The sequence below is a fragment of the Hylobates moloch genome, unplaced genomic scaffold (genome assembly GCF_009828535.3).
Source record: "Hylobates moloch isolate HMO894 unplaced genomic scaffold, HMol_V3 SCAFFOLD_19, whole genome shotgun sequence".
Taxonomy (NCBI): Eukaryota; Metazoa; Chordata; class Mammalia; order Primates; family Hylobatidae; genus Hylobates; species Hylobates moloch.
In genome coordinates this window covers 34,932,585-34,959,255 of record NW_026652294.1, presented here as the reverse complement: position 1 = coordinate 34,959,255, position 26,671 = coordinate 34,932,585, and the positions used below count along the sequence as shown (strand labels likewise).

The 26,671-nt window shown below is 56.2% G+C and overlaps 1 protein-coding gene across 1 annotated transcript; it reads left to right on the top strand.

Annotated features, from left to right (window-relative positions):
- The first annotated feature begins 2,842 nt into the window (after nt 1-2,842).
- Nucleotides 2,843-23,177, top strand: P2RX1 (purinergic receptor P2X 1). Its single transcript, XM_032138210.2, has 12 exons — nt 2,843-3,218; nt 13,749-13,896; nt 14,187-14,258; nt 14,714-14,783; nt 15,097-15,193; nt 15,490-15,570; nt 15,778-15,919; nt 19,295-19,422; nt 20,735-20,825; nt 21,212-21,277; nt 21,652-21,753; nt 21,892-23,177. The coding sequence occupies exons 1-12, from the start codon at nt 3,082-3,084 to the stop codon at nt 21,955-21,957; spliced, it is 1,200 nt and encodes a 399-aa protein (XP_031994101.1). The 5' UTR covers nt 2,843-3,081; the 3' UTR covers nt 21,958-23,177.
- The last annotated feature ends 3,494 nt before the right edge of the window (nt 23,178-26,671 follow it).

The following is a 26,671-nucleotide window of genomic DNA, read 5'->3' as shown; positions in this document are numbered from 1 at the left end:
ACTTTGGGGAGCCTCCTTCCCAGCCACCAGCAGACATGGGAACTACTTACTGTGTGACCATGGGCCAAGGACTCAGCCCCCACAGCCTCAGTCTCTTGATCTGTCAAATGTGGGCTCTAGGACCTGCCTCACGGGGCTGTTGTGAGGAAAACCCTGCCGGGTTCCAGAGTGTGGAGCTCTGGCCTCTGCCCTGCCCACCGCAGCCCCAAATGCCCAGAACAAAGGCAGGTGTCTGTCCCTGAGGATGCTGGGGCAGGGCCCAAGGGTGAGAAATCACAGCCCTTGGATCAGAAAGATGCATTTTAGAGCCAGTGAAAGAGACATTGACCCCGTCAGCTGGTTGTCTTGCTCTTGTGGAGTTATCAGCAGCAGGAAAATAAATGTAGGTCCCTGGGGTGCACTTTGGATATGATAAGATCCCCAAATGAGATGGTGCTCCAGGGCCAGGGCCCAGGCTGTAACGGAAGCACGTATGTGTGCTCCAAGCAAGTCTGTCGGTCCATCGGTCTGTCCAAGCAGGTCTGTCAGTCCCTCAATCTGTCCAAGCAGGTCTGTCAGTCCCTCAATCTGTCCAAGCAGGTCTGTCAGTCCCTCAATCTGTCCAAGCAGGTCTGTCAGTCCCTCAATCTGTCCAAGCAGGTCTGTCAGTCCATCAATCTGTCCAAGCAGGTCTGTCAGTCCATCCGTCAATCTCTCTGTCAGCAAGTGTGGCTCCTTGGAGGAGGAGGAGGAGGAGGAGGAGGAGGAGGAAGACATGGTGGTGGTATGAGAGGAACAGACATAGATTGAAGAACTTCCTGACCTTCCTTCCTTCCCTCTCTCCCTATTCCTTCCTCCCTCCCTCCTTCCTTCTTTCCTCCCTCCTTCCCTCCCTCCTTCCTTTTTTCCTTCCTTCCCTCCTTCCCTCCTTCCTCCCTCCCTCCTTCCTTCCTCCCTCCCTCCTCCCTTCTTCCTTCCTTCTTTCCTTCCTTCCTTCCTTCCTTCCCTCCCTCCCCTTCCCTTCCTTTCTCCTCCCTCCCTCCCTTCCTCCCTTCCTTCTTTCCTTCCTCCCTCCCTCCTTTCCCTCCCTCCCTCTCTTCCCTTCCCTCCCTCCCTCTCTTCCCTTCCCTCCCTCTCTTCCCTTCCCTCCCTCCCTCTCTTCCCTTCCCTCCCTTCCTTCCCTTCCTTCTCCCTCCCTCCTTCCCTCCTTCCCTTCCTCCCTCCTTCCTCCCTTCCCTTCCCTTCCCTTTCCTTTCCTCCTCCCTCCCTCCCTCCCTTCCCTTCCTTTCCTTCTCCCTCCCTCCCTTCCTCCCTCCTTTCCCTCCCACCCCAGCCACTCTCCAGAATGCATGTCAGGGAGAAGGGTGGCTGAAAAGGGACCCAGAATGGCCCCACACAGTCTCAGCACCCACCCCACTCCCCATCACAAGCAGCTGTGTCCTGGTGCCTCCCATTCCAATGGCCACAGGGGCAGCTGAAAGGGACTGTCTAGGGTCAAGATCAGGCCAAGGAGAGACGTCACCACCACAGCTCTGGCTCCCAGCATCTCTGGATTTTCTTTAGAAAAGCCCGTGACACCCACTGGATTAGCAGAAACTCTGCGAGGGGTGAGGCTGATCTACTTGACAAGGAGAGACTGACCTGGGTGCTGGAAGGGGCCATGGGCAGCCCTCTGCGGGTGACCCCCATTCAGACAGGCTGCCGGGATTCCCAGCCCCAGAGCCTGGCTCCCTGCCCCGAGCACTTCCAGCTCATGGCTCGCCAGGAAGAAGACTCCTTATCAGCCTTAAGGGTGGGGCGGCTTGGACCACGGGGGCGTGGGGGCTGGCCAGGGAGGCCCCTGCTTCCAGCTTGAACCTCCAGTACTACCCTGGGTGAGCTTGGCCAACTCATTTCTCTTCTCTGAGCTTGGTTTCCTCATCTTCAGAACGAGGGGTGGGGCTGGGGAGGCTTCCAGCTCTGAGGAGCTAATGTGGGACCCTCTGCCCACCCCAAACCCCTGTGTTCAGGGCCCAAGCTGGGGTGGGAAGGGAAGGTAGGGACTGCAGAGGTGCTGTGCCCCAAACTCAATGGTGGCCTCCAGTTCTCTGTCCCGTGTTGCTGAGACGCATCCCCTGTGAGCCTCGACCTAGAAGAAACAGCCCTCATTACCCCAATTTATAGACGAGGAAGCAGGCTCGGAGAGGCAAGGTGGCACCCAGCCCCCACAGCCAAGAAGTGGCAGAGCCAGGGATCTCCGAGGTCAGGCTCTCTCAGCTGGTCTTGGGCCCCCCGTGGCACTGTGTGACAGATGTGGTGCTTGCCTTGGCTTGGGCACCTGCCACCTCTCTCCCTCTGATGGTGGCCCCGGCAGGACAGGTGGTTAGAGAGGAGAGGTGGGGGATAGAGATGCCAGCTCAGCACTGAGGTTGACTGGGCACAGGCCAGGCTGGAACTCAGAACCTCCTTCCTCTCTGCCCTGCTCGCTGCAGGCCCCCAGGGACGAAGCAGCCAACCCTGGTGGGGGAGGGCGGAGGGTGGTCGTGGATGGGGATGGGGCTGGGGATGGAGGTCTGATTCGGGCAGTGGAGGGGAGTTGGGGGAGGCTCCTAACCTGAGGAGACTCCAGCTTCCCCCAGGCCCTGGCCAGAGCTCCATCTTGCCAGGTTTTGCGGGGAGGATAACTTGAGGACTCGGCTGAGAGCTTTATCTTTGCCCCTGTGGCGGGTGGCCTGTGGTTTCCTGCCAACAACTTCTGTTTCCGGAGGCCCGACAAGGCCCACGCAGAGCCAGGAGGGGCAGTGGGGCTGGGCCTGGGTGGCCCCACCAGCCCCGCCCCGTCTATCTTTGGGAATTTATTTGTCCACGGGCGAGGCTGGCCTGCAGTCTGTTGCCTTCCAGGGGCCAAGAGCTGCTCTGACCACCCAGGGATTCTCTCTCCAACCCAAGTGCCTCCAGCTGACCTCTGCTCCGGTCCTCCGGCCCCACCTGCGCTGCCCTGCTCTTCCTAAGGGGCCAGGAAGCCCCCAGAAGCTCTACCATCGACGTGGGTGGTGGCACCCGGCCCACCCTGAGGGCAGAGGCCGTGCAGGGGGCTCGGTTCTGAGCCCCAGCCGGCCCACCATGGCACGGCGGTTCCAGGAGGAGCTGGCCGCCTTCCTCTTCGAGTATGACACCCCCCGCATGGTGCTGGTGCGCAACAAGAAGGTGGGCGTTATCTTCCGACTGATCCAGCTGGTGGTCCTGGTCTACGTCATCGGGTGAGTCCGGGCCCCTCCCGCTGCCTGCACCAGCCCCTACCCCGAGCCTTTCCTCCAGACTCTGAGATCCCTTGCGTGACACCAGCGAGCCCCTCTTCCTCTCCATCCAGGAGAAGGCCTTCCTGGCAAGCCACTGTGCGAGAATAGAAAATCTTCCCACGCACCGTTGAGACGCGGACAGGGACGAGGCCGGAGGGGAAGGCCTGCCCCGGGGCCTTCAGTGAACAGGAGGCAGAGTCTCTGGGTTCTGAGGAGCCGGCTCAGTGTTATGGCTCCTTTGCGTGGTTAGTGGTGTTCAGGGCCAGGGCCCCACCAACCACAGCCACTGAGTCCTCGACCTCTGACCGCCTGCCAAACCAGGCTGCCACGGACACACAGAGGCCATATCCCATACCCGTCACCCCATATGACAGGTTAGAGAGAGGCCGACTCTGCTGCCACCTTCCTTGCCTAAGCGAGGGACATCCAGGGACGTTTGAGGCCCCTGGAGCAGAGAAACCCTCACATACTGAAGACCTGGTGCCTTAGTGCCAGCATGTCAGGCAGAGGACGGAGATCGGTTCTGGTTTCAGGGATGATATAGTTCCTTTCTGGGCATCTCTGGACCTGGCCCGCCGGGCCGGGAGTGCAGAATCAGAGGCAGCGTGGGATGCTCCTGCGGTCTGGTTGTCTCGGGAGCCAAGACAGGCCTGGCAGAGGCTGGCACACTTGTGAGTGTGCATACGGAGCTCTGTGCCTATATGTGTCTGGGCGTGTGTCCCTGGGGCTGGGTGCCCACATGTGGGCACCCTCGTGTGTACATATGGCTGTGCCCATGTCTGCCCTGTGGCCGAGTGTCTGGGTGGCTGATGTGTGTCCCCTGTGTGTGATGCATCTTGTCTACTCACAGTGACTCTGCAGAGGGCTCCTGGAGGCCCCGGGGCCACTGGAGGGGGCTCAGCCCCTGCTGGGGTCCTGGGGGTGCCCAGTAGCCCCTGCCTGCCTTTGCCGTGTAATTCTGAGAGCTCTGCCCTCCCCATTTTTACCGTGGTTCCAAACCAGAACTGCTAAATGGAGTCCAGGACAGGCTGACCCAGGGCCCAAACAAAGACCACGAAGTCCTAGTCCCCTGGAAACTTCTGGCATCCAAAAGAGCCCTCCTTCTGTCCCACCAGTCCCCAAAACCTCAAAGCTGGCCAGGTGGACCCAGGGCCAGGCCCCAGCCTTGGCCTCTCCTCTCTCTTGTTCAGAAACTAATTTGACATCTGTGATGTTGTTTGAGCTTGTGAGGGAAACTGAGGCCCAGAGAGGGTCAGTGGGGTTTCCAGGTCCACAGCAAGTCAGCAGCAAACCCAGGGTTGGAGCTGAGCCCTCCTGACCCCCAGGCCTCTGCTGTGCCTTCTCCTTCCTCACCATCACAGGGGGCTGTGGGTCCTTCCTACTGGGCACTGATGGTGGGATGCCAGGCACAGCACGGGCCAGAAGTCCACCATTAGCATCACTCCTAACCCTCCCTGGGAGAGGCTGTCTGCTCGGGCCCAGCCTACCCTTGCTGGAAGAGGCTGGGAGAAGGCTGTCCTGCCCCTGCGGCTCCCTAGTTCTGCTTTCAGATCTGCAGGTTTGAGGGGCACCAGGTCCCTCCTGCGTGTGGGTCACAGGCTGTCAGCGTTGGAGGGACCCACCCATTCCCAGCCGTAGCCTATGCCCCAAGCTGCTGCCCAGCCGGGAACCTATACCTCCAGTGACGGGGACCTCACTACCGCCCTCCTGCCCGTCTTCCCTCCCAAGACTGTCTAATCAGTTTCCAAATGGATGTGGCCCTTCTAGGTGTCTGTGGGGCTCAGGGCCACAGGGATTAGCCAGGACCTCACAGCTTAGTAAGATATTAACCAGGATTTGAACCCACCTGCATGGCTCCAAAGTCAGCCTTGATATTCTGGAAAGGACACTTCCTCAGAGAGGGGGCACTGGCCTGCCCACGTCACACAGCAGAGGGTGGAAGGCAGGTTCCCTCATCACCAGCAACCCGAGGGCTGCAGGCCCAGGCTTCCAGCGCCTGCTCAGGCGGTGGCGCCTGCTGTCTCTTGCGCCCTCGTCTGGCCACTGCTCAGTACTGCACTGACCTCTCAGCCAGGAACCCACAGCCGCAAACCCAACCCCTGACCCAGCCTGGACTTGGTCTTGGCATCTCCGGGCTCAGCTTCCTAACCGGCCCGTAGGGCACGGGTTGCAGGGGACCCCCCCTAAAGTGCACTCAGCTTAGCACTTTGCTGTTTCCTGAGGAGGGCTTTGCTTTCATGTCTGATCCTGTGGGCACTGCCAGGGGGTGGAAAGGAACATGAGAGAAGAGCCAGGCGGCCCCTGTGTCCCAGACACAGGGCAAAGCCTGGGTGGGGGATGGGTGGACACAGAGACAGACCTGGACAGAGGAACAAACGCCGGAGCACAACTCAGACGAAGGAAGGGAGGTCCCGAGACTCAGAAATGGACAGAGTTACTGAGGCTGAGCAGAGAGGCTGAGATGCCAAGAACACAGACTCTGAGGAGGGAAACTGAGGCTGTGGTCTCTGCTAGTCATGCTCCTCCAGGACATCCCAGGCAAGTGCAGGCAGCGAGTGGGCCTGAGACCAGGAGGCTGAGCTGAGCTGACCCTCTTTCAGATCCAGTTAAGATGGTCTCAGTTAAGGCTGAAAGCAGTAGCTCACGCCTGTAATCCCAGCACCTTTGGGAGGCCGAGGTGGGAGGATCGTCAGCCTGGCCAACATGGTGAAAACCCGTCTGTATAAAATAGAAAAAATTAGCCGGGGTGGTGGTGATCCTGTAATCCAGTTTGGAGGAGCCAGGGAGGCCTTCCTGGAGGAGGTGACACACTGATGGAACCAGCCATAAGCAAAGGCCTGGGGGCTGTGGGCTGGGCTGGTCTGCTGTCAGCTTTCTCTCCAGTCCCTCTGGGTCTCTTCTCAACTAAGTCCTCACTCATCCCCTGTGCCTCCACACAGACCTCTTGAAATCACATGTTCTGAGATCTCCAAGTGGAGATCAGAGTGCACCAATCAGGGAGAAGGATGGATAGAAATTATTGTGGGGAGAAACACATCCAGGGACCGTTTCTGCAGCATCTTCTCCATGCCTGGTGCTGTGCCGGGGAACAGAGGTGGGACATGGAATGGAGAGAGGGAGAGGGAGGAACTGAGGGTGAATTAGCCAGACTCCTTTGGTTCCTGTGCCAAAAGCCCAATCAAACAGATTTAAAAGGAAGGGTGGGCCGGGTGCGTTGGCTCACGCCTGTAATCTCAGCACTCTCGGAGGCCAAGGCAGGTGGATCACTTAAGGTCAGGAGTTCGAGACCAGCCTGGCCAACATGGGGAAAACCTGTCTCTGCTAAAAATACAAAAATTAGCTGGGCGTGGTGGCACACGCCTGTAATCCCAGCTACTCAGGAGGCTGAGGCAAGAGAATCGATTGAACCCGGGGGGTGGAGATGGCAGTGAGCCGAGATTGCACCACTGGACTCCAGCCTGGGCAACAGAGTGAGACTCCATCTCAAAAAAATAAACAAACAAATAAATGAATACATAAATAAAAGGAAGGGTGGGGGTATCCGGTGGTTTATGTAACTGAAAAATCAGTGTGGGCTTCAGACCCGGCTGGATCCTCCGGGATGAAGACACGGGAGGAGTAAGGTTTAGAGGGGAGAGGGGATGAGGAATTCCCACGGGTCCAGTCTTGATTCTCAAAAGAAGCTGTCCAGGACCTGTCTCCCTTTCCTGGCTCTTCTTTCCTCTGTGGGGGCTTCATTCTCAGGCAGGTTCTTTGTCGTCATGGTGGTGACGTGACCACCAGCAGCTCCAAGCTGACATCTTACCAGCTTAGCCACTCCCGAGGCACAAGAGCGGCTCCTTCTCCAGAGCTCCAGCAAAAGTCTCAGGCTCAACCCTTATTGGCCGGGGTCGGGTCCCGTGCCCACCCCAGAACCAATCAATCATTGTGGTCAAGGAAATGGAATGCCCTGATTGGAGGAGCCTGGTTGCGTGCCCACCCCTTCCAGGCTCTCCTGTCGGGAAACAGAGTGTGAACCAAGGTCTTGGGGCGGGAGAGGAATAGAGAAGGTGTCACTGGGACTAGGCTGAAGGGGCCATAAAAGGAGCCCAAGGGAGAGGATGTGAAAGGGAGAGCAGGGGCGATGGCGAAAGCCTTTGAACACCGGGCTGAGGCGCCCGGATTTCTTCTGCAGGCAGAAGGGAGCCAAGGAAGGATGTCTAGCAGGGGAGGGCCTGGGGCAGGCAGGGGTGGGTGTGGGGGCCAGAGGCAGGACAGCTGTGAAGAGGCCGTAGGGATGGGAAGGGGGGATGGGGCTGGACCCAAGGCAGAGGCAGTGAGCACGGGTGACAGAGGGCGTCACCCCGGCAGGCCTCACGCCTGGGGCGGCCCCTGCTCAGCTTCTGCCCGTTGTTGCCGCAGCACGTAACACCTAGCACAGCCAGAGCTTCTGACGTCTCAAGAGAAGTGGGAAGTGAGATTTATGCATGAAAGAAACCGCTTGGTTTTTAGAGGTTGGTGACGTATTCAAAAAAAAAAAAATGAAAAACAGACCGGGTGCCATGGTGCACGCCTGTAAACCCAGCACTTTGGGAGGCCAAAGTGAGAGGATCACTTGAGCTCAGGGGTCCAAGACCAGCCTGGCCAACACAGTGAGGCCCTGTATCTAAAAAAAAAAAAAAAAAAAATTAGCTGAGTGTGGTGGTGCGTGCCTGTAGTCAGTCCCAGCTACTCAGGAGGCTGAGGTGGGAGGATCACCTGAGCCTGAAAAGTTGAGGCTGCAGTGAGCCACGACTGCACCAGTGCACTCCAGCCTGGAGGACAGAGTGACACCCTGTCTCGAAAATAAATAAATAACAATAAAAATAAAATAATTAAAAACACAGATCGTTGGCCTGAGATTCAATTCCACATTCAGTTAGTCATTCAACACACGGTGTTTATCGAGTTCCTATTATGTGCCAAGCACTGTTCTAGACACTAAAAATACAGAAGTGAACAAAACAAACCAAGATCCTGCACTCAAGGAACTTAACCCAGATGCCCCTCGACTTGTCTGTGGGTTGCGTGGGGGCCTCAGGGTGGGCCCCAGTTCTGAGCACATTCCCTCCCAGGCCTGGAGTCTGCTCATGCCCCTCCCCAAGGCTGCTGCTCCCCGACAGCACACACGCCCCATCTGTTCAACTCCTGCCTGTGGCCCATGGCCACACCCTGTGTCCCACCAGCCACCTGGCTTGTCCTCCCAACCCATGCCAGAGCTGCCCCCGCACCTGTACCAGCTCCTCCAGTGTCTCAGCTTTCCCACAACCAGCCCTTCTGGGTCCTTAGATGAAAGCCGAGGGAGGACCAGAAGGACTGGGGGACCCAATGAATGTGGGCATGATGGGGACGGTGACTGTGAGGATGCTGCCCAGGTGTTGAGCCTGGGTGATAGGGTGAGGACAGCACCATTCTCCATGACGAGGACACAGGGGAACAAATTCTAAAGGGAGACGAAGAGTTCAGGTTGATCCAGCTGAATTTCTGTCTGTATAGTGGTTAGTGCTTGGCACGAAATAGATTTCGTAGGCCGGGCACAGTGGCTCACGCCTGTAATCCCAGCACTTTGGGAGGCAGAGGTGGGTGGATCACCTGAGGTCAGGTCAAGAGTTCAAGACCAGCCTGGCCAACATGATGAAGCCCCGTCTCTACAAAAAATACAAAAATTAGCCAGGGGTGTTGGTGTGCGCCTGTAATCCCAGCTCCTCAGGAGGCTGAGGCAGGAAAATCGCTTGAACCCAGGAGGCAGAGGTTGCAGTGAGCCTAGATCACGTCATTGCACTCCAGTCTGGGAGATAGAGTGAGACTCTGTCTCAAACAAAAATAAAAGAATTTATCAGGACATCACCACATTGTAAGTTGAGAATCATCTGGACTTAGCGTGGTTTGACTTAGGATTTTTTGACCTTATGGTGGGCTTATCGGGGGTATTAAGAGCCTTTTTGACTCAGGATGGGCTTATCAGGTTATAGCCCCATCGTAATTCGAGGAGCATCTGTATAAGACCCTTGGGTGCGAGATTTTTGTTTGTTTTGTTCACTTTTGTGTTTGTTTTGTTCAATAGTGTTTGGCACATGAATAGGGGCTGGATAAATACGTGTTTGTTTCTGTTTTTTAGTAGAGACAGGGTGTTACTATGTTGCCCAGGCTGGTCTCTAACTCTTGGCCTCAGGTGAGCCTCCCCGCTCAGCCTCCCAAAGTGCTAGAATGACAGGCCTGAGCCACCACACCCGGCTCATGTTTGTTGAATGACTGAATGTGTGGAATTGAATCTCAGGGGCGAGTGCAGTCTGGAGATAGAATTCTGGGGACACAGCATGTCTGAGGCAGCTCACTCAGGGAATGGGGGCGGATCGACATTGAAAGAGGAATTTGTGAAGGAGGAACAGAGAACAGTGAAAATGGGAGGTTTTCGTTGTATGTGCCCACTGAGTGCCAGGCACTGTGCTAATTTCCTTAAGAGGGACTCATAGAGGCCTGGCGCGGTGGCTCACGCCTGTAATCCCAGCACTTTGGGAGGCTGGCGGGGGGAATCACGAGGTCAGGAGTTCCAGACCAGCCTGACCAACATGGCGAAACCCCGTCTCTACTAAAAATACAAAGAATTAGCCGGGCGTGGTGGGGTGCACCTGTAGTTCCAGCTACTCGGGAGGCTGACGCGGGAGAATCGCTTGAATCTGGAAGGTGGAGGTTGCAGTGAGCTGAGATCGCGCCACTGCACTCCAGCCTGGGGGACAGACTGAGACTCCATCTCAAAAAAAAAAAAAAAGAACTCATAGAAGCTTCCCCCAAACACTTACCTAGACGCTTCCGTCTCCTGGGGCCCAGGCTGAGTTTGTAGTAGGGCCTCACTAAACACTTAATGAGTAAGCAGCACCTTTGACGTAGGTGGCGTCACCTCTGTTTCATTGAGAAAACCAGAGCTCAGAGAGGTGTAGTCTCTAGCCTGAAGTCACACAGCTGGGGAGCAGCAGGGCTGGCACCTGACCCTCAGCCACTCCACCATGTGGCCTTTTCCATGGGAAAGCCATTGGAGAGCCCCAGGACGGGGGATTGCCGATGACAAGGTAGAAAGCATGGTGAGGGTTATTTCTGGAAGGGGAGAGGCTTCTGAAGACGCCTGTGTCTGACATCAGGCCCTCTTGGTTGTCTTCCCAGGGTGGTGACAACAAGGCCAGATCAAGGCATGGCTTTGGAGGAGTGGGCCTGGCACCATAGTGATTCTATTATTACTTTTTGGTTTTTTTGAGACGGAGTCTCACTCTGTTGCCCAGGCTGGAGCGCAGAGTGCAATCTTGGCTCACTGCAACCTCCGCCTCCGAGGTTCAAGCAAGTCTCTGCCTCAGCCTCCCAAGTAGCTGGGATTACAGGCGCCCGCCACCACCATGCCCGGCTAATTTTTGTATTTTTAGTAGAGTCAGGGTTTCACCATGTTGGCCAAGCTGGTCTTGAACTCCTGACCTCAGGTGATCCATCCGCCTCGGCCTCTCAAAGTGCTGGGATTACAGGCGCAAGCCACCGCGCCCAGCCCATAGTTATTCTATTATCACCAGAGTTGAGGTCATGAATGCCAGATTTGACCGACCTTTCCCTTCGACCCTCAGGACCAGCAGCTCCAAGGGCAGACACAGCTGCACGCTGAGTGCATCAGCCCCGGCGTGTGGGCTCCAGGTGGTTCTGTCTCTCCTCTGTGCTCGCCTCCTGGGAGACACGTGGAAGCCAGTGTTGCTCAGTGGAGGTGGGCTGAGTCCTGGGCTGGGTGCCTCAAGCTTGGGGACACTTGAGACCGCCACTCCTGCAGGCCTCAGCTTCCCTGTCTGTGTTATAAGTTGGTCTTGGGCAAAGATAGAGACGTTGCTAAGCTGTTGGGGCGGAAGGTGCCGAGACGGAGGTCAGTTCCTGTCCTGCAGAGGGGCTCAGGACATGGAAAGGCTCCTCCTCCCCTCTGCATCAGCTCCTTCTGGCTTGCACACAGAACCAGAGGCCTTCCTGGAGGAAGGGCCCAAGGAGGGCAGTGGGGGGATGGGCGATGCCCTCGCTCTCCCTGATGGGGCTGGAGGCAGTGTGACAGACTCAGGACACTGAGGATCAGAGGCCTTTGTCATGCCTCCACCTGTTGCTATCTGGGACCTGCAGGGGACAGCAGTGACCAAGCTTAGGCTTCGGGAGCATGTGGCTTGGCCCCAGTGCCAAGGTGAGAGGGGGCTTGGAGAAGAGGTTGGTGGGCCATGAGAAGAAAGAAGAGGACATTGGTGGGTGGCCTCCCTGGGGCCTGCAGCAGGGAGAGAGGTGACTCTGGGACTAAGAGGCCTGGAGAGTTCTGTTACCAGATCTGAGCCCTGAGGGAAGGAGAAGGGAGTCCATTGCTTTGAGCTCCCCTTGGACAGGTGAGCTCGGGGTAGGGTAAGGAGTGGAGGGGGATGACACATCTGGCCACAGGTGCACTCACAGATTTGCCCTGCAGGTATACAGCCACACATCCCATACCCCAACACACACACACACACACACACACACACACACACACACACACACGTTACCCTGAATCTCCACAAAGAGTCTTTCCTTGAGGAAGGGGCCGCAGCCTGGAGAAGAGTGTTATCCAGGACTATTTCATTTGCAAGCAACAGAAACCAAATCCAAACTGGCTTAAATAAAGGAAGGACATTTATTGGTTTATGTAACGGAAAAGTCCAGAAGTAGATTTTTCAAGTATGCTTCAGGTATGGCTGAATCCAGGTGCTCAAACAACATTGTCAGGATTCTGCCCCTCTCCATCTCCTGGCCTGGCTTTCCTCTAGGAGAGCTTCGTTGTCAGGATTGCTCTCTCCAGAAGCTGGCAAAGATGACTACCATAGTTTTCATCTTGCAGCCGCCCTGCTTAGCCACGCAGTAGACAGGATGTTTCTTTCCTGGCAATTCCCAGAAAAGTCCTGGCCTCATTGCTGAAACTCCTCAGATCATGTGCGTGTCCTTAGATCCGTCACTGTTACTAGGGGGATGGAACATTGATTGGCAAGCCTTGGTCATCTGCCCAACTCCTGGGGAGTTAGGAGGGAGTTTAGCCCCACGGAACCTTCCAGACTGAAAGTGGAGTATCCAAAGGAACGAGACTGCTCGATGCTGGGAAGGCAAGGCCAGAATTTCCCAAGAAAGCTGAAAGACCTCCCGACTGAGCCACTCCCACAGTGCCTCGACTGAGGGGCTGGACTCTGCAAGCCCTTCAGAGGACCACCTCCCTGCTCTGTTTTCCTTGCTGTCTCCCAGGGTGTCCCAGCATGGCTGGATCATAATAACAACTAATGTCTATACTGCATTCATTCTGTGCCATCCCCATTCTGAGTGTTTCTACATGTATGAACTACTCACTCACTTGATCATTACAAGAAGTACCATTGTTGGCCGGGCGTGGTGGCTCATGCCTGTAATCCCAGCACTTTGGGAGGCCAAGGCAGGCAGATAACGAGGTCAAGAGATCGAGACCATCCTGGCCGACATGGCAAAACACCATCTCTACTAAAAATACAAAAAATTAGCTGGGTACGGTGGCACGTGCCTATAATCCCAGCTAGTCAGGAGGCTGAGGCAGGAGAATCGCTTGAACCAGAAAGTAAGAGGTTGCAATGAACCGAGATTGCGCCACTGCACTCCAGCCTGGGCGACAGAGCGACACTCCGTCTCAAAAAAAAAAAAAAAAAAGAATTACCGTTGTTATTCCCATTTTGTAGATGAGGAAACTGAGGCACAGGGGGATTGACTAGCTTACCGCAGCTTCCACAGTAAGTAGTGGAGCTGGGATTTAGACCCAGACTGTTAGACATTGAAGACCATATTCTCAGCTTTCGTGCTCTGCTGGGACCTCCGGAAGGAGGAGCACCCTGGGAAGGATTGGGGTCCGAGAGGCTTGGCCTCCAGGCCCCAGCAAACTCTGTTCTTGGAAAAGGATCGGAAAGAGTATTTGAATCAGCAGTTTCTTTCTTTTTTTTTTTTGAGACAGAATTTTGCTCTTCTCGCCCAGGCTGGAGTGTGCAATAGTGCGATCTTGGCTCACTGCAACCTCCGGCTCCTGGGTTCAAGCGATTCTCCTGCCTCAGCCTCCCAGGTAGCTGGGATTACAGGCACCCACCACCATGCCAAACTAATTTTTGTATTTTTAGTAGAGACAGGATTTCATCATGTTGGCCAAGCTGGTCTCAAATTCCTGACCTCAGGTGATCCACCCGCCTTGGCCTCCCAAAATGGTGGGATGACACGCCCGTCCTGAATTACCATTTTCCTAGTGAAAAGCACCGTGGAACTTCAGGCCCCGGCCAGCAGGGGGAGGCAGGGGAGGCTGTCCTGCCTCTAGCCCAAGGTGGGAGCTGTAGGAGCAGATGGTGGCTCAGGGGCACATCTGGGGAGGGCGCGGGAAAGCGTGTGACGGGTCCAGCTGGTGCCAGAACCACAACTCCCCCTCTGTCCCCACCCGCACAGGTGGGTGTTTCTCTACGAGAAGGGCTACCAGACCTCGAGCGGCCTCATCAGCAGTGTGTCTGTGAAACTCAAGGGCCTGGCCGTGACCCAGCTCCCTGGCCTCGGCCCCCAGGTCTGGGACGTGGCTGACTACGTCTTCCCAGCCCAGGTGAGCTGGCTCAGGGCTGCACCTTCCCCTCACAGGGCCTGTCTCAGAGCTGGGTGGGACTCTGTCCCACGTCCCTGTGGGACCAGCCCAGCTCCTCTTTCTCTCTGGACCTCTGTGAATGCCGGGCAGAAGCAGCCTGGTGATATCACCCCATGTTGGTGGCACGGGGTGTGGTGGCTGCTGCGCGTCCTGTGGGCTCTAGGGGCCTCTGCTGGAGCAGCGGTGGGGCCCTTGGGGCTCTTCTCCCAGCTCCCAGCCCACCCCACCCTCCCCCTGCCCCTCACTTCTAGGGGGACAACTCCTTCGTGGTCATGACCAATTTCATTGTGACCCCGAAGCAGACTCAAGGCTACTGCGCAGAGGTGAGGACTTCTGCCCGCCAGCCCCCTTCTGGGACTCAGAGGGGAAAATGACGTGCAGAGAAAGTCTCCAGGGGTACTGGAGAGGAAGCCAGAGAGGCTTCCTGCAGGGGCCGTAGTGGTGGAAATTGGGGCACATATTCACACACAGCAACTGTCAACCCTTGCAGAGCTGAGCCTTCCCGCCCAGCACACGGTGTACCAGGCAGGGTGCCGAGACTTCATGCCCACCCCCACCGCCCAGCTGACACTGGCAGTGGGCGGCTGGGCATGAGCCCAGGGGGCGCCTCAGCAGAGCAGCGTGGGGGGAAACGGGGGAAAGGAGGCTGTGAGCAGGCGTCACTCCAGAGAGGTCTGAGACTCTGCCCCACGCTCTCCCTAGGGCCCTGGGGGCGGGAGGGGCTCTTCTCAGGACCCCACCCAAGGGGCCTGGGGCCAGCAGCTTTCGCCTCCCCCAGCACCCAGAAGGGGGCATATGCAAGGATGACAGCGGCTGTACCCCTGGGAAGGCCAAGAGGAAGGCCCAAGGTAAGGTCAGCCTCCTCCTGTCCCTCCACAGTCCCCCGGCTGTGGACCCTGGCGTCCTGCAGGCCCAGCTTGGTGCTGACCTGCCTCTCCCCACACCCCTCCCGCCGAGGCGGCCTCCGGGAGGGACTCCCTCCTGCCCTGTCCCCTCCTCCCCCCAGGCTTGGCCTGCCCGTCCCGGACCCAGCCACGTTTCTGTCCTTGGCTCCTTTGCTTGAGTGGCCCGTCACTGGGAGCTCCTGGAGAAGGGGTCTGGGGTGGCCTCCTCTACACCCCAGTTTAGTGCAGGCACCCAGGGTTTTCTCTCTGGCCCCAGGCATCCGCACGGGCAAGTGTGTGGCCTTCAACGACACCGTGAAGACGTGTGAGATCTTTGGCTGGTGCCCCGTGGAGGTGGATGACGACATCCCGCGGTAACAATCTGACCTTCCAGGGAGCTAAGAACAGGGTCCCAGGCCAGACAGAGGGGGGCCTGGGTCTAGAAAGGATCTTTACCCCTTTTTCTGACCCCACCCTCACCCCATCCGCGCAACCTAGGCTGAAGATTCCCCTGGGTCCTGGCCACGTTAGAGCATACCCACCCCTCCACCGGCCCAGGGCTGCAGGCGGGTCCCGGAGGCTCGGCCCACTCCCTGCTATGCCAAGCTCTGTGTGGGACACACAGGGGGCCTCCTGGGGAGGGGCGGTGAGTGAGTGTGGTGTCCTCCAGCCCTGCCCTTCTCCGAGAGGCCGAGAACTTCACTCTTTTCATCAAGAACAGCATCAGCTTTCCACGCTTCAAGGTCAACAGGTGCGTGGGAAATTCAGGCAGAAATGCAGGCAGCTGGCTGGGGCTGCTCCGGCAGCTCTCAGCTGTCTCTGTCTCCCTCCATTCCTGCTGGCATGGAAGGCATCAAAGGGGCATTGTGGAGCCTGTGAGGGGTCCCCAGGCTTTGGGGCGTGGTGGGCACCCTCCCGGATGACACACAGCTGCTGTCAACACCTTCCACCCCCATAGGCGCAACCTGGTGGAGGAGGTGAATGCTGCCTACATGAAGACCTGCCTCTATCACAAGACCCTGCACCCCCTGTGCCCAGTCTTCCAGCTTGGCTACGTGGTGCAAGAGTCAGGCCAGAACTTCAGCACCCTGGCTGAGAAGGTATGAGGCATGGTGCCAGGCAGGTGGGGAGGGCTGGGCCGCATGATTCTGATAAAGGCTTTTTAGGTCCAGTTCATCTTCCCAAGTCTCCTTGGTGAGGGCTGAGTATATGTATGGGTCTGTCCCCTGATACTGGGGCCCCCTGAGGGTCGGATCCGTGTCTTCAGCAGGTCCTGGCATGGAACTGGCACAAAGGAGGTGCCCAGAATGAATGGATGTGGGCAGACCTTGTCATCTGGATGTTTGTTGATGTCCTGCTTTAAAAAAAAAAAAAAACTAGATAAAAGCAGCTTGGTCAGGTGCGGTGGGTCATGCCTATAATCCCAGCACTTTGGGAGTCAGAGGCGGGTGGATCACTTGACGCCAGGAGTTCGAGACCAGTCTGGCCAACATGGTGAAATCTCCTTCTCTACTAAAAATGCAAAAATTAGCCAGGCAGGGTGACGTGCGCCTGTAATCCCAGCTACTAGGGAGGCTGAGGAAGGAGAATCACTTGAACCCGGGAGGCGGAGGTTGCAGTGAGCTAAGATTGCACCACTGCACTCCAGCCTGGGCAATGGAGCAAGACTCCATCTCAAAAGAAAAACAAAAACAAAAACTAGCTGGGCGCAGTGGCTCACGCCTGTAATCCCAGCACTTTGGGAGGCCAAGGTGGGCGGATCACCTGAGGTCAGGAGTTCAAGACCAGCTGACCAGTATGGTGAAATCCTGTCTCTACTAAAAATACAAAAAAATTAGCCAGGCGTTGTGGCATGCACCTGTAATCCCAGCTACTTGGGAGGCTGAGACAGGAGAATCGCTTGAACCTGGGAGACAGAGGTTGCAGTGGGCTGAGATCGCACCACTGCACTCCAGCCTGGGGGACAGAGCAAGACTCTGTCCAAAAGAAAAAAAAAATACAAAAATTATCTGGGTGTGGTGGTGGGTGCCTGTAATCCCAGCTACTCAGGAGGCTGATGCAGGATAATCGCTTGAACCCAGGAGGTGGAGGTTGCAGTGAGTCGAGACTGCACCACTGCACTAGTCTAGCCTGGGCGACAGAGTGACTCCGTCTCTAAAAAAAAAAAAAAAAAAAAGCAGCTTGAATCCTATAGCCTATGGCCCTGCGAAATCCTGTGCCCTGGCATCCTCGCAGTCACCTGGGATTCTGGAGAAGCAGTCCCTATGAGCACAGAACTAGCTGACTGGGTTCAAATCCCAGCTCTGCCCCAAACAAGCAGTATGAACTCAGACAAGTCTCTTAACTTCAGTGCGTCTGAGTTTTTGGACCCACCAAGGGGGGGCAATAATGGTGCCAGTCTCGTGGGGTTGTCCCGAGGGTCAAGTGAGTTGACACAGTATGCCTGGCGTGCCCCACTGCCTGGCACGTGGGAAGCCCATACACCTGGCAGCACGTGTTCCTTATTAGTCCTGCCCTTGCAGCTGCCTATTCAGGAACGAAATCAATCCCTTTTTTGTGATGTTACCAAAATAACCCACCACGACACATTTGTCTGTCTACAAGGGAGGTCAGCAAACTTTTTCTTTCAAGGGCCAGATAGTAACTATTTTCAGCTTTGCCGGCTATATGGGCTCCGTGCCAACTACCCAAGTCAGCTGTGGAAGGGCGAGAGGGCAGCCACAGACAATATGTGAACAGTGGACCTGGCCATGATCAGGCCCATGGGCCTCAGTTTCCTGACCCCTGGAGGGGGTTGACGCCAGAGCAACACACATGCTGAATGTTAGACCTCCCTGTTCCTAAAAATCTCCGTCATCGGGGCCGGGCGCGGTGGCTCACGCCTGCAATCCCAGCACTTTGGGAGGCCGAGGCGGGCGGATCACGAGGTCAGGAGATCGAGACCATCCTGGCTAACACGGCGAAAACCCGTCTCTTCTAAAAATACAAAAAATTAGCTGGGCGTGGTGGCGGGCGCCTGTAATCTCAGCTACTCAGGAGGCTGAGGCTGGAGAATCGCTTGAACGTGGGAGGCAGAGGTTGCAGTGAGCCGAAATCATGCCACTGCACTCCAGTCTGGGTGACAGAGCAAGACTCCGTCTCACAAAAAAGAAAAAAAAAAATCTCCCTGCCATCTTCAACTTGGAACTTCTCAGTAACTAGGCTCCTGGCAAGTTGCCCAGCTCCCTGCCCCCTTCTCCGACCACCTCTTCCAGCTCTTCTCCTGTTGCTCAGCCTATCTCCACCTGTCCCATTACTTGCCCCGCCCAGCCAAGAGGAGCTTCGCTTTCTCAAACGTTTTCTTCCCAGTCCAGGTCTTTACAGATTCCTTCTTTAATTAATGCAGTAATTGTTTGCTTGCCTCCCACACCGTGACCTGTGCCAGGAACTCAGGAGTTGATGATGAATGAAACAGATAGCTTTGTCCTCCTGGAGCTTACGGTCTTGGAGGAGATGGGTTAATACATAATCACATTAAATAAACTTATGATTATAAAGTGAGAAATGTTCTCAAAGAAAACACACGAGTGAAACAGAAGGGAATAACTAGGACATATCTGGGCTACAAGAGCAGGGCAAAAATAAATAAATAAATATGAAATGGTCAGAGAGCTGGAGTATGGAGGGTAATGGGAGGGAAGGCCAGTGAGGGTGACAGGACCTCTACCCCAAAACAGTTTCTCGGTATCTTTTCTTAAATAAAAAATGTTCAGTTTTTTTTGTTATTGTTGTTGATTTTTTGAGACAGAGTCTTGCTCTGTTGCCCAGGCTGGAGTGCAATGGCGTGATCTCAGCTCACTGCAACCCCTGCCTCTCAGGTTCAAATGATTCTCTTGCCTCAGCCTCCCAAGTAGCTGGGATTACAGGCGCCTGCCACCATGCCCAGCTAATTTTTGTATTTTTAGTAGAGACAGGGTTTCATCATGTTGGTCAGGCTGGTCTCGAACTCCTGATCTCAAGTGATCTGCCCGCCTCAGCCTCCCAAAATGCTGGGATTACAGGCGCGAGCCACCACACCTGGCTCCAAAATGTTCTATTCTTGAGAGAGTGCTAGTACCAACTGTGAGATGGGTTTTTTGTTTGTTTGTTTTTGTTTTTGAGATAGAGTCTGGCTCTGTCGCCCAGGCTAGAGTGCAGTGATGCATCTTGGCTCACTGCAACCTCCACCTCCCAGGTTCAAGTGATTCCCCTACCTCAGCCTCCCAAGTAGTTGGTATTACAGGCGTGTGTCACCACACCTGGCTAATTTTTGTATTTTTAGTAGAGACGGGTTTTCACCATGTTGTCCAGACTGGTCTTGAACTCCTGGCCTCAGGTGATCCACCCGCCTCAGCCTCCCAAAGTGCTGGGATTACAGGTGTGAGCCACTGCGCCTGGCTGAGACAGGAGTTTTTGATCCTGAAATCCCAGATCTTAACTACTTGTGTTCCTGGCAGGGTGGAGTGGTTGGCATCACCATCGACTGGCACTGTGACCTGGACTGGCACGTACGGCACTGCAGACCCATCTACGAGTTCCATGGACTGTACGAAGAGAAAAATCTCTCCCCAGGCTTCAACTTCAGGTGTCTGCCAGGCCCCCAGCAGCACATTCTTCCTTGTAGTCCTGCGGGCTTTTCTACTCCCAGAACACTTCAGGCCTGAGAAAGTGTCCCCAGAGGAGAGCAGAGGGTCCTGGGCAGCTCTCATTCTGCCTGGGTGGCCATGCAGGAAGCCAGCAGGAAGAAAGATATTGAAGTCTGAAATCCCCTGTCCCTGGGTCTCAGACCCCTTCAGGCCCACCCAGCCAGGACTAGCTGGGGCAATTGCTGACACTGGGAGCTGGGGCAGTGGCTGAGCACAGCAGCCCATACCTGTAATCAGGCGTCTCGGGAGGCTGAGGTGCGATTGCTTTGAGACCAGGAATCTGAGGCTGCAGTGAGCTGTGATGACACTACTGCACTCCAGCCTGGGTGACAGGATGAGACCCCATCTCTTTTTTTTTTTTTTTTTTTTTGAGGCAAAGTCTCGCTCTGTCGCCCAGGCTGGAGTGCAGTGGCGCAATCTCGACTCACTGCTTTTTTTTTTTTTTTTTTTGAGGCAAAGTCTCGCTCTGTCGCCCAGGCTGGAGTGCAGTGGCGCAATCTCGACTCACTGCAACCTCCTCCTCCCAGGTTCACACCATTCTCCTGCCTCAGCCTCCCGTGTAGCTGGGACTACAGGCGCCCGCCACCACGCCCGGCTAATTTTTTGTATTTTTAGTAGAGATGGGGTTTCACCGTGTTAGCCAGGATGGTCTCGATCTCCTGACCTCGTGATCCGTCTGCCTCAGCCTCCCAAAGTGCTGGGATTACAGGCGTGAGCCACCACACCCAGCTGAGACCCCATCTCTTACAAACAAACAAAAAGGAGTTGGGGCCAGGCGCAGTGGCTCACGCCTGTAATCCCAGCACTTTGGGAGGCTGAGGCGGGCAGATCACAAGGTCAAGAGATCCAGACCATCCTGGCCAACATGGTGAAACCCCGTCTCTACTAAAAATACAAAAATTAGCTGGGCATGATGGCACATGCTTGTAGTCCCAGCTACTCGGGAGGCTGAGGCAGGAGAATCACTTGAACCCGGGAGGCGGAGGTTGCAGTGAGCCGAGATCGTGCCACTGCACTCCAGCCTGGCAACAGAGCGAGACTCCGTCTCACAAGAAAAAAAAAAAAAAAAAAAGGAGTTGAGGCAAGAGTTGAGTACAACTTCCCTAGAATGAGGCCTGGGATCCTCTCCGGGGTTGGGGATGGGGCTGTATTCAGAGACCATTAAACCTCCTGCATCCCTGATGCACTAAGAACTCCAGACCCAAGACAGTCCCCTCCATCACCCTCCTGCCACCTCATCCCTTCCCCAAGGTTTGCCAGGCACTTTGTGGAGAACGGGACCAACTACCGTCACCTCTTCAAGGTGTTTGGGATTCGCTTTGACATCCTGGTGGACGGCAAGGTGAGTGTCCAGCGTGAGGGTGGTGGCAGCTGAGACACATTCTCAGCTCCTGTGAGTACCTTTGGGTGTCTACAGTTACAGACAACCGGAAGTTGGGTGGGTTCATTCAGCAGTTTTCCTTCTAATAACAGATGGGGCATGGGGCATGTCCAGGGCAGGGCTTTGCAACCTGTGGCCATGCCTCCCCCACAGTCTCCTTGGGCCCAGGGAGGCAAAGCCAAGGTCAAAACCCAGGTCTACTGACCAGCAGCTGGTGCCCCATGTGGAGTCCGAGGCGGGGACAGTTCACAGCCGAGAGTGGGGAAGTCCCCTTGTCCCAGGTCTGGCCTTTTCCAGCTGGGCCCCTCCCGACGGTTAGCCCTTCTTTCCCTGGGTCCTGTCACCAGGCCGGGAAGTTTGATATCATTCCCACGATGACCACCATCGGCTCTGGAATTGGCATCTTTGGGGTGGTAAGTGCTGGGGTCACCGGCTCACTGTGCTGGGGTCGGCCCCTCCTCTTCTGCAACTCAGTAGCAGCAAGACGTCCCTCACCCTAAAACTTGACTCTAACTGTCTATCATTTTTGAGCCAGCAGCTGCCCACCCCACCACCTACAGTAGATCTAAGAAAACCAAGGCCCAGAGCTGGGGCAGGACAGAGTTGGGGTGGAACCATCTTGGTCCCCTGAGAGTCCTGCAGGACCTCATCCACCCTCCAGGAAACTGGCCTCCAGCGAGGTCAGATCCAGCCAGGGCCACAACACCAGGGACTGAGGTGGGATGTGGAGGGCTCTGTACCCACCCCCGGATTCCCACGCTGTCTCTGTGCCCTTCCCTGACCCCAGGCCACAGTTCTCTGTGACCTGCTACTGCTTCACATCCTGCCCAAGAGGCACTACTACAAGCAGAAGAAGTTCAAGTACGCTGAGGACATGGGGCCAGGGGCGGTAAGAGAACCCCCTGAGCCAGGCCCTTCGAAGGCCTCCGGCGCGTGTGTCTGTGTTGCGGGGGCGGGGGGGGGGGGCGTGGGCAGCTGCTTCCCCAGCACTGACTTGTATCCCCCAACCCTTGCACCACATACACAGGATGAGCGTGACCTCGCAGCCACCAGCTCCACCTTGGGCCTGCAGGAGAACATGAGGACATCCTGATGCTCGGCCCCCGACTCCTGACTGGGTGCAGCGTGAGGCTTCAGCCTGGGGCCCTGGTGGGTCCCAGCCAGGGCAGTGGGGCCTCCTCAGGAAGTCTCCTATCCTCTCAGCCAGGCAGAGAGCAGTTTGCCAGACGCTCAGGGTGCATACTCGGAGAGACCTGTGCAAATCTGAGCTCTGGCTCCAACTCCACACCCCCTGAGGGAGCCCTACCCTAGCCTCAGCCGCTCCTGGTGGGGAAGGGCTGGGGCTGGGCAGGACCCTCCCACACACCTGTCCCCTAGCTTCGTGCTTCTCTCTCTGGACTCTCATTATCCAACCCGTTGCGTCCATTTCTCTAGATCTGTGCTCTCCAATGTGGCAGTCAGTAACCGTAGGTGACTAAGTTAAACTAAAATAAAATGGAATGAAACACAAAATTCAATTCCTCAGTTGAACTAGCCACATTTCAACTGCTCAGTAGACACATGTGGTTAGTGGCTGCCATACTGGACAGCTCGGGGCATTTTCACCATCGAAGAAAGTTCTATTAGACAGCCCTGCTTGAGCCCTGTTTCTTCCTGGCCTTCGGTTTCCCTGGGGAACTTATCGACAATGAGAGCTCCTGGGCCCACCCCAGACCTCCTGAACCGAAAGCTCCAGGGCTGGCCATATGATCTGCATGGATGGCAAACTCCCCAGGCCATTCTGGGACCTAAGTTTAAGAAGTGCTGTCCTCGAACTTTCTGACTCTAAGCTCCTGAGCGGGAGTCAGACTTAGCCCTGAGCCTGCACTTCCTGGCAGGTGCAGACACTGAACAGGGTCTCAAACACCTTCAGCGTGTGTGTTGTGTGCTCACGTGCCACACGGTGTCTCAGGCACACAACCCAGTGTACACACCACCTACGTGCACACAGCATCCTTCCACAGTGTGTATGCGAACAGCTTGGGCCCTGCAAACACAACCATCTACACACATCTACACCCCCAAGCACACACACATGGTCTGTGCCATGTCACCTCCATAGGGAAAGGCTTCTCTCCAAGGGTGCCAGGCCAGGACAGCCCTCCTAGCCATGAATCCTTACTCAGCTACCTCGGGTTGGGGTGGGAGCCCCAGCCAAATCCTGGGCTCCCTGCCTGTGGCTCAGCCCCAGCTCCCAAGGCCTGTCTGGCTCCGTCTGAACAGAAGGTCTGGGGGAAGCGAGGGGTGAAGTACAATAAAGGGAATGAGGACAAACCTCTGCCGTCCGTGCTTTCTTTCCAGACCTCTCTGAAACAGTGTGCTCGCCTGTGAAATGTGGGGCTGAGCCGGGCAATCTCTGAGATCCCTCTGGATCTGCCGGTGGGGACCAGTGAGCCGACTCATACGCCCGGAGCCCAGCAGGGTCAGCGCTGGGTGGAGAGGTCAGCTCACCTCTGTCCATGGGTTGCCATCTTGGCACATCCCTGAACGCTGGCACTCTTCCCAACCCTCCACAGCTGTGAGAGGCCTGGCAGTGGGACAAGTAGAGAACCCCAGGAGTGGCCTCATGAAACAGTGGGGAGGAAGGGGCTGCCTGTGCCAGGAGGGAGATCTGGGGGAATCCCAAAGAGGGGAGGAGGGACTTGACTGAGGCTGTGTGGAGGGCCCTGCTGTGGGCATGACCTCAGGCCTGGACTTACAGCCAGGTAGGATCTCTGGGCAGCGTCCCCCACCCAGTCACCATTCTCCATCTAGACCAGTGCCGTCCCGTAGAACCTTCTGGAATGATGGAAACATTCTCTATCTATGCTGTCCAATAGGGTACCCAAAAGCCACAGGTGGCCTCGGTGGAAATACGCAGCCAGGGAAATGAAATTTGTATTTTATTTACCTTTAATTAATTAATCAATTTTTTTTTGAGACGGAATTTTGCTCTGTTGCCCAGGCTGGAGTGCAGTGACACGATCTCAGCTCACTGCAGCCTCCAGCTCCTGAGTTCAAGCAATTCTCCTGCCTCGGCCTCCCAAGTAGCTGGCATTACAGGTGCCCGCCACCACGCCTGGCTAATTTTTTTTAATTTTTTTATTTTTAGTAGAGACGGGGTTTCACCACCTTGGTTGACCAGGCTGGTCTCAAACTCCTGACCTCAGGTGATCCACCTGCCTCAGCCTCCCAAAGTGCTGGGATTACAGACGGGAGCCACCATGACTGCCCAATTTACTTTTAATTAATTTAAATAGTTACATGTAACTAGTGGCTACCAGAATGGACAACACAGGCCAGCCCCTGCCATCTCCCTCAGGGCCTTGGCCTTCTGCCCTCTTCCCCAACCAAGATCCATCACTTAGATTTTATAAGACTGGAACTTCCTCTTCTGCCCCCCTCTTCTTTCTCCAGACACACCTGCTTTTGCACTTCCTGCCCCCTTCCCTTCCGAGTGAGCAGAAAAGGGTCCCTCCTCTGTATTTGCCTCACCACCCAGCCCAGAGGCTGCCCAGCAGAAGCCACCTCCGTTCTCCTACCCCTACATCTGTCCCCTTCTCCTGCCTCCTCCTGGCCCAGGTTCCCCAGCAGCTCTGCCCCCTCTCCCCTCACTGCAACCCTTCCAGAAAGACCAGTCCACACTTCCCTCTGCAATTGGCCTCCACCCCAACCACTTCTCCTAGGTGCCCTTGCCAAGGTCACTGGCAGTGTCCTGGTTGCCAAGTCTAAGCAGACACTTGGGCCCCATATCCTGCTTGGCCTGACAGCTTCTGACATTGTTGTCCAAGCCCTCCTTGTCAACGGATTTCCTTCCAGCAGCTCCTAGGACACACCCTTTCCTGACTTTCCAGCCTGTCTGGTGTGCAAGGAAAAGACAAGTTTCAACTGCAGCTCTGCCACAGTTCACTGTGTGTCCTTGGGGGAAGTGGCTTAACTCTCCAAGCCTCCTCTGTGAGTCAAGGATAATAACAGCTTTTTTTTTTTTAATAGAGACAAGAGTTTCACTATGTGGACCAGGCTGTTCTCAAACTCCTGGGCTCAAATGATACGCCCCCACCTCAGCCTTCCAAAGTGCTGGGATTACAGGCATGAGCTACTGCACCCGGACAATAATAGCTTTTAGCAGGGTTGAGGAAAGACCTATAAACAGCGCCTGGCATACAGTCGAGCTCTGCCCCTCAATCTATCCACCCTCTCAATGGTGGCGTCCACTAGTTGTTCCAGATATCTGTTCTCCCTGTAGCAATTCGGTCCTTGGTTCTTGGTTGGGCATGTGGCTGCCCAGAATGGAAGTTGCATTTCCCAGCTTCCTCTTGCAGCTGGGTCTGGTCACGTAAGTAAGCTCAAGTGGTGTATGTGAAAGTGCCATGTGGCAACTTCTGCGAACTTTCCTGAAAAGAGAGCTGGTGCAGACCCTCTGCCCTCTTCATCCTTTTCTCCACTCCACTGCCTGGAATGCGTATGTGATTGCTGGAGCTCTAGCTGCTATCCTGAAGTATGAGGTCAAAAGCCACACCCAGAAGTTGCTGGAATTATTCATTCAACAAACATCCATTAAGCACCTATGCCATGTGACAGGCTGTGTGCTGGACGAATCAGGCACAGTGCTTGCCATTGAGGAGCTCCCAGTCCTGATGAGGAACAGGCAGGTAAACAGATGCCAGGTACAAGGAAGTACCTGTGTGGGGCCACTAACCCATGCTAGAAGTGGGGAGGTCATGGAGAAGGTTTCCAGGCAGAAGTAGGATTGAATTGAACCCTGAAAGACGAGTAGGCATTAAACAGGCAGGTGGTTGGGAGTAAGGTTATACAGGGCTTGATTAGACCTGTTCTCAGGGTGAGCCATAGAAAATGCCTCTCGGTGGACTTGTGTTCCTGAAAACTTGCTCTGGCTGCCAGGTAGAGAAAGGCTAGTAGGAGGTGAGACTGGATGGGGCTGGAGGCCAGGGAGGAGGCTGCTGCAGCAATCAGGGGCAAGACGGTGGTAGCCTGAGCTAAGGGAGTGGAAGTGGGGTGGAGAGGAGTGGGCCGATTCCAGGGATAGTTAAGAGGCAGCATGGCAGGGCCTGGAGATGGACTGGTTGGAGCAGGAAACAGGGAGGCAGCAGGTGACTCCCAGGCTCCTGGCTCCACTTCGAGACAGGGACACAGGAGGTTAGGTTTGGGGGAAGGCTATGGGGCAAGTGGTGGTGCCAGAGGATTCACACGCGGAGGCGTTAGGGGAAGAGGTGGGGGCAGAGTTCCCAGGAACAGCCACAGCGAAGGTCATCTCACTGTCCTGCTGAGTTCCCTCCACTCCCTCGGCCCTCGCTAGGCCATTCCTGTCGCCGGCTCACCGAGCAAGCACTTCACTCTATGCTAAGCCACCTCTCGGCCTCTCTGCCCCCGCCCCGCAGAAGCTACACTCCTGGGCCTGCCATTCAAGGCCTTCCTCCCCGGGTCTCGCCCCTCCCTCGCACGCACCGCGCCTCGCCCGGGAGGGAGGGGCGCTCTGGCTCCCGCAGGCCGGGATGGGGCGCAAAGGGTTTGGCGGGGAAGCACCGTCCCCTGCAGGCTCAGGTGAAGGGCCCACGCCGCAGCCGATTGGGACTTCGGGGACCCCAGGACACCGGGGGCGTGGCAAGGTCGGCCCCGCCGCAGGGGAAGGAGGGCCCCTCCGGCGCCGCCAGCCGCGGTCCCTTAGTCCAGGAGGGGGCGGGAGTCCCGGGCTCCGATTGGGCGGCGCTGGCGGGGCCGTTCGCTCCGACCAATGAGTGCGGGCCGGGCGCGGCGGTGGGCGGGGCAGC